At 45.3% G+C, this 7,891-nt stretch overlaps 1 protein-coding gene across 1 annotated transcript in view; it reads left to right on the top strand.

Moving 5' to 3' along the window:
- The window catches only part of LOC306842495 (corticotropin-releasing factor receptor 1), a 24,864-nt gene extending 19,101 nt beyond the window's left edge, over positions 1-5,763 (top strand). The window contains exons 7-10 of the mRNA XM_079372801.1: positions 960-1,045; positions 1,202-1,337; positions 1,452-1,493; positions 5,131-5,763. Of these exons, the coding sequence (XP_079228927.1) occupies positions 960-1,045; positions 1,202-1,337; positions 1,452-1,493; positions 5,131-5,271 (405 nt within the window). The 3' untranslated portion in view covers positions 5,272-5,763. The remainder of the gene's footprint in view (positions 1-959; positions 1,046-1,201; positions 1,338-1,451; positions 1,494-5,130) is intronic.
- Positions 5,764-7,891: the final 2,128 nt, after the last annotated feature.

Genomic DNA, 7,891 nt, shown 5'->3' with positions numbered 1-7,891 from the left:
ACAGACTGAAGTTTGGGCTGCACGTGTAATCTCATTTTCATTATTAAAGCCATATCAGCATTTACAATACACACACACACACACACACACACACACACACACACACACACATACACACACACACACACTCACACACACGCAGACGGGATTCTCGACTGAGTTAATGAAGCAGTAAAAATCCATATTTCATAAAAAGCACTCGAATGAGTTTAGTTATTAGAATAAACAAACAGGAAGTGTTTTTTAATATCTTAGAAAATGAAGTGCATCCATTCTGCAGAATAGACGAGGGGGGGGGGGGGGAGGGGGGGCTACTCAATGTTTTATATATGTCTGAAAAAGGAGAAACACTGGGAAGATGTGTGAGGAGAGTAGAAGTTGATCCACATTTAACACGGAGGTCGGAAAAAATCAACTCCAAATCCAGCAGGCGAGGCACCGAGGTACACGAGGAAACACTACGAACGAGAGCCACAGGGGGGCGGGGCTTACACACAAGGAGCCGGATCTGACAGACACAACTTAAACCAGGAAATGAATTGATAACAAATGCAAAAACTCCAAATCATCATGAGCTCATGCTGGGTGGAAGCCGTGGTGTGTTGAGCGAGCATTCATCCTGCTCGGAGACCGTGGCTGGAAATCTTCGACGTCTGGGACGTGGAAAGACGTTGCACGTCAGTCGGAGGATTCAACGATCAGTGATTAAAAAAATTAAACGGGATAAACGTCGCTCACAGAGAAACTTCCGTTTTCACTTCCCTTAAATGATCAGCACAACGTTGTTCTGTGGCCCAGGTGAAACTACAGACCTCATATTTATCCCAGCTCCACGTCTGCAGCTCTGTTTGGGATTCTGGATTCTGCTCTCAGTTATTTATGTGTGGATCGTAAAGGAGCCTAAACGGGCCCATGAAGCCGCCAAAAGTCTTTAATTACTGCTTGATTTTCCCCCACAGATCAATTTCATTTTTCTCTTCAACATCGTGAGGATCCTGATGACCAAGCTGCGAGCCTCCACCACGTCAGAGACCATCCAGTACAGGTGTGTTGAATGAACCTGCAGACAGAACGCTTCCCCGTCGTGCTCGTCTGATCCCTCGCCTCCTCTCTGTCTCTGTCTCTGTCTCTGTCTCTGTCTCTGTCTCTCTCTCTCTCTCTCTCTCTCTCTCTCTCTCTCTCTCTCTCTCTCTCTCTGCAGGAAAGCCGTGAAGGCCACGCTCGTCCTCCTTCCTCTCCTGGGAATCACTTACATGCTTTTCTTCGTAAACCCGGGCGAAGACGAAATCTCTCAAATCGTCTTCATATACTTCAACTCCTTCCTGGAGTCCTTTCAGGTACGCTCAGCGCCGCTCCTGAACTCTGCACACACGTTGGGGCGTGTGCGTGTGCGGAGCGTGTGTGTGTGTGTGATTCAGCGTGTTGACGTTTTGTCCCTCTCTCGTTCACAGGGCTTCTTTGTCTCCGTGTTTTACTGCTTCCTGAACAGTGAGGTAAGCACGCCGCTCGGCACGCTTTATCCACGGCGCTCTCTCGCTCTCCCTTTTGTGTGTTTCTGCAGCGCGATGAAGCTCAGAGCACTTTTATTTAAGGCCCAATTACGGCTTGTCATGCAGCAGCTTAAGTGACATCACTTCAAGAGCCGCTTGATGACACTGTCAGCTTTCATTTGGCTCCACGCCGCGATCAGCGGGGAGACGTGCGAACAGGCATGCATGCAGGAAAACCACTGTGCATGTTGTTAAATGATCAGACGGCCGATACAGATGTTTAACAGCGAGGAGAGTGGAAGTCATTAAAGGAGGTTAAAAACAAACTTTATATCTCATCCTGTTGATCCTGAGAGTCCTGATTTTAAAGACGACATATTCTCCACCTGTGTGTGTGTGTGTGTGTGTGTGTGTGTGTGTGTGTGTAAAATAATATGTCCTCTTTAAGAGATGTTAGAAACAAGATATTTTCAGAAATTCACAGATTTCCTGTTTGAAAGTTTTTTTTTCCGTGGCAGTAAATGAATGTGATCCATGCAGGGGGGGAGGAGGGGGGGGGGGGGGGGTTATATCTCAGCAAAGGAGCGCTCAGACGGAAACATAACTTCAGGTTGGAGACGCTCAGCACACTCTGAGTGTTTGTATTTATTGATCATGCAGGCGGAGCAGCATGTCTGTTGATGATCACGCTGCTGCTCAACCCGGATCATAAAAACTGTGACGGCCATCGAGAGCGCCGACTTCTCCGTCCTCCTTAACGTTTCTATCGCAGAGCACACACACACACACACACACACACACACACCTCCTTCTCTCCTCTGTCCCTCTTTGCACAATCGCTGCAGATGTTTCCACGCAGAAAAACGTTGATTTCATAGTTTGAGTGTTTTCTTTATTACAAACAGAAAATGGCAGAATGGGAGTGAAACAGATGTTGTAAACTTTCAGGCTCCAGCAGTGAAATCCCCTCCTCAGTAAATCAAAGTCTGCAGCTCAGTGAGTCGCTGACATTTACTCAGCCGAGTCTAAAGTGTCGCTCTGCACTGAATGAAACAGACGCAGAGAGGATGACATTAGCAGGCATTTACTCTTTCCCCAAATCCTCAACTCGACCCGACGACGACGACGACGTTCGATGAAATGTTAAGTGATCGCGGCAGATATTCAAATTCATCGTGTCGGGGGGGTGAAGGTGTGAAACAAATTTAATGAATGTCAAGACATTTGACTTGAGATGCTAACGCTAGAGGAGAAGTGTGTGTGTGTGTGTGTGTGTGTGTGTGTAGGTGTGTGTAGGTGTGTGTGAGGGTGATATTTTTATTATTATTTTTTTTGGTGATAAAAGGTTTTTATTTGACCAATGGAGGCATAAAAATTGTAAATCAAAGAAAACCATGAAGTCTGTTTCCTCCTTTCTCAAGCCCCTCCCCTTGGACCCGACCCCGCATAGAACCTCGCTACACGCCCGATGAGTAAACACATTTACATGCACGCACAATCAATAACAACAAAACGAAGCTAAATGGAAAAACGTAAATAAAAAATGCATATTTTAGTTTGTTTTGGACGATGAGCCGTCGATGAGTCTCGTCTGGAAGTGATGAAAAGACAGAAGAGCACTTTGTAAATAAAAAGTATTAATATTCTTCTTCAGGTGTTTTAACGGCTCTTTGCTTGGTCAAACAGAAGTTTGTTTTGGTTTCATGCTGGAGCTCGAGGGCGACACCTACTGGATGAAAAAGTCGACATTCTTCCTTTAAAGAGAAAAGTGATGTTTGTAGGAAGCTGATTGAATAAATTGTTCTGTCCCTTTAAGAGATTCTTTCTTCCTCAGGGACGTCTTTATCGCGCTCCAGACGGTCGATACCTTTTTGGGCTCTGAAATCCTGCTCCATGTTTCTGCACGGCGCTCGTAATGACGTTATCGCTCGACCTTTTCTGCGTGATAATCTGGATTATATAATGTGACGTTTCAGTCAGTGAGAGCCGGCGTCTCATCTCGGTGTAATCACTATCTTACAAGTTATTCCTGGAGAAACGTGTGGATGTAATTCCAGCTGACTGCTGCCCTTTAGGTGCCGCTGCTAAGCCGGCACACATGATGAATGAATATCTCATCAGGAGGCGCGTTGTAGCGCCGAGCGGGGATTATCCACAGTGGGTTTCTCAGAGAGGATATTGATCGAGTGTTTAGTTTCAGGCCGAGAGAATCAGGAGCGAGAAATGAGACCAATGAACAAAAGAGACGCCGAGTCACAGTCGACACGAAGGGAAAAACATTTAGCAGCAAAGTCAGACCGAGACGGGAAATCTGATGATTTAAGCCAGAAGAAAAAAAGCCATCGATAAGACGTGAAAATGAAAGTGTTAAAAAGAGGTTCATGACATCTTTTAAAGTTAAATCAGGTCTTTGTTTCGTCTGCGGAGGAAGGAAGATGTCGATTGATTTTAAGATGAGAGTGGAGGAAACCTCTTAAATCCTCCATAAAGAGGTTTTTAGCACGTCGTGGCTGCAAAGAGAACAGAAACATGAAACATGCTACACGCTCATAACATGCTACACACTCATAACATGCTACACGCTCATAACATGCTACACGCTCATAACATGCTACATGCTCATAACATGCTACACGCTCATAACATGCTACACACTCATAACATGCTACACACACTCAAAACATGCTACACACTCATAACATGCTACACACTCATAACATGCTACACACACTCATAACATGCTACACACACTCAAAACATGCTACACACTCATAACATGCTACACACACTCAAAACATGCTACACACTCATAACATGCTACACACTCATAACATGCTACACACACTCATAACATGCTACACACACTCAAAACATGCTACACGCTCATAGCATGCTACACGCTCATAACATGCTACACGCTCATAACATGCTACACACTCATAACATGGTACACGCTCAACATGCTACACACTCATAACATGCTACACGCTCATAACATGCTACACACTCATAACATGCTACACGCTCATAACATGCTACATGCTCATAACATGCTACATGCTACACGCTCATAACATGGTACACTCAGCATGCTACACGCTCACAACATGCTACACGCTCATAAAAAGGGGGGAAAGTCGTCTAAGAAAATCCTTTAAAGGGAATAAAACTGGAAGTCTCTAAATCTAAATCTGTCCACACAGATGGAAGAAAGAGGAAACTGAGATGTCAGATTTTCTCTCTCTCTCTCTGACATCGATATCAGGCTCTGATATGAACACAGAACATATTTAAAACTATGACAAGAAAAGTCACACTCGGGTCACGGTTCACTGAACTGCAGGGGGAGGAACAGGAAGTAAACAGGAAGTCCTAATTATGACAGCAGGATATCGAAGTGCATGCCTGTTTTGTTTGATGCTCAACAGGAGACATCGAGGATCACGGATCAAACGGGAAACTGTCCGATCAGATCAGATTTCTTTATTTTAACCCGACTAAACTTTGGGAACGAGTTCCTACGTCGCTGGAAAAGCCTTCTACGTCTGTGCTGATGTTTTTCAGTCTTTAAAGTGTACGTCATCTATCATAGGTTCATGTTGAAAGATGTTTCCTGATCTCCCTGGTTTTCTTCCGACAGGTGCGGTCGGCCGTGAGGAAGCGTTTCCACCGCTGGCAGGAGCAGCACTCCATCCGAGCGAGGATGACCCAGGCCATGTCCATCCCCACGTCCCCGTCCCGGGTCAGCTTTCACAGCATCAAGCAGTCCACGTCACTATGAGGGACGGCAGCCGCTGCGTCCGTCCTGTGAGGGACAAACCTGGCGCGGTCAGCGTTTTCTGCCACATCACTGAAACACAGAGCGAGCGAGCGAGCGAGAGAGAGAGAGGGACCTTACACTCACCTCCCGGGGAAAGTCGTCGGGGGGTGAGGAGAGAGAGGACGCTGCAGACTTTGTGAAATATGAGGTTGGTGAATCGGAGCCCGTCTGGATCTGTGTGACTTTGTGAATGTACAGCACTCCATGTCCTTTCATGCTCGCCTGCCACACACACACTGTTGTATTCCTGCTCGCACACTCCATTATGATTATTATTATTTTTTTTTTTTTTTTATCGTCTTACATCAGTGGGAAAACTGGGAGCTCGTGCTGCAGGACTGCACTTGAACTGGATTCTCACACCGGACTTTTCAAACGAAGCTACGAAAGAGAAACTTTGATTTTTCATCTTCTCCTCACAGACGTCGTGTGGTTTTAAAGTGTTCCTCTGTTTGTGTCGTGCTTTCCTCCTCTGTTCAGTCGGGGGCGGGTTTTGTTTTTAAAAACTTTACAGAACGTTTTACACACTCCAGGATTTCAGTCTTTAGAAAAATCACCCTGCTGAGAGCGGCGGTGGACGGGAGGTCGGCGTAAGCACCGTGTGCAGAGGCTGGAGGCGCTCGAAGGCTCCGCCCAGAATCTCATCATCGCTCCTATCCCTCCAATAAAAGACCAAATATAAACAAAATACACAAACAACAAGAAGACCGAGGTTTGTATACATGCTACTGCGGGGAAGTCGTGAAATTTGGTCTATTTGTGCACAAAAAAAAAAGCTCATCTGTGCAGAGAATCTGTGCGGACGGTTTTCATCTCTCGTACGTTCACGTTCACGTTTTGTTGGCTTGACTTGAAGCATGAAAGTCGTCCTCTCTCTGTGACCGTGTTCACCCATGTGTTGTAAATAGAAGCGAGGTGCAGAGGAAGTCTACAAACCAAAAACCACACACTGTGAATCTGACCGGCACGTCACGCCGCGTGACGCCGAGCTCACGGTCCACATTCCTACGAAACCAGTCTGCCTCGCACCCGTGCTTTTTTTTATCTCATGTCTGAGAAATGTAAATGACGCTGACATCATCATCTCTTCTTCTATCCTCTCTCAGTGACGTGTTTTCTTCCAAACTTGATTTATCGTTGGCGTGTCGCTGCTTCTGGACAGTTTTGGGCACCGAACTTTGTGTTTTTAATTTAAAGAGAAACGTCGTGATTATCCTTTTCTTCAATGTCAAAGTGTTTTCAGATCAAAATATGAAGCAAATTTTTCCCCCTTTTTTTTTTCACAAATATCCACCGTTAACGGATTATTTAGTTTTCAAAGTACGACGGATCGTTAATTAATCCTGACGCTCTTTAAAGAAGAGCAGGTTAAAGACATTAATGGGATGCAGGAAGGATTTGACGTTCCTGTTGTTGCTGAGGTCGGAGCGGGCCGTGCGTGGATGAGGGCGACGGCGGTTGTGGGTACGGCATCCTCAGATGGCGTTGGCTGAGTGTCAGTCCGTGAGTCACCACGATCCGGAGAGCTGGAGTCAAGAAACAGAATCATATTCTCACGTAAAAAAAAAAAACACAACTGTCCCTTTAAGTCGAAGAAACAAACCCAGCAGCAGCAGCAGCAGCGGAGCAGCTCACGTCTGCGTGGTCGAGGAGCGTTTACAGAAACACTCTGGTGTGGGAGAGACTGAGGTGGAAAGGTCAGACATAAGAGTGGAGAGACGCCGACGTGTTTCAGCCTAATGGCGTTAGAGCGATGCACTCTTTAAGTCCTCATGACGTTCATTTAATAAATCATGCTCCCATTACTGTAACATAAAAAAGTCCATCGTGCAGGACTGATATCAGGTGAGGAACAAACGTTCTGATCATCAGTGCATTCTGCCTGAGAGAGAGAGAGAGGTTTTATTTTTTAACAGAAGAATTGTGAACACTTCATGCAGAGGTCACTTCCTCGCCTTTATTTGTATGTTTTTAATTTATTCGAAGGGCAGCTGAAGAGAGTCAGGAAATGTTGGGAGAGGAGGTGGGCGACATGCAGCGAAGGGCTGAGCATCGGATTCAAACCCACAGCCGCTGAAACGAGGATGTTTAACCCTCCGACACACAGCAACTGCCGGACTGTCCTACTTTTCTAAACGTCGATGAGAGTTTTGCAAAAAAAAAAAAAAGTCATCTTGCATAAAAGCTTTCGATTTGACTCGCTGAGTTTTTGCACCTTGTGGAAAAAATTTGCTTCACTTCAGTTTGCAAACACTGTTCAGGAACTTCTGGATCATAAAAAGTATTTTAAATGCAGCTTCTTGCAAAGGTGACTGTCAGCAGGAGAAGGTAGCAGAGATTGTTTGAGGCACGATGGAAAGCTGACAGCTTCATTCTCATGTGGTACATGTGACGTTCAGACCGAGTCACCACGTCATTCACAATCTTATTTATTGTTATTTATTTTCAATGTTGTTTTCATACTTGAAAAAAAATGTGAAGAGAAAAATAAACAGTGTGTTGCATTCGACTGAATGAAACATTTACCAAACGACTGAGATGTTTATTTAAGGCGACGCTCCCGAAGAAGAAAACACATCAG

Source organism: Symphodus melops (assembly GCF_947650265.1).
Source record: "Symphodus melops genome assembly, chromosome: 21".
In the NCBI taxonomy this organism is placed as follows: Eukaryota; Metazoa; Chordata; class Actinopteri; order Labriformes; family Labridae; genus Symphodus; species Symphodus melops.
The sequence above is the reverse complement of the archived record's forward strand: the minus strand, read 5'-3'. Positions and strand labels throughout refer to the sequence as shown.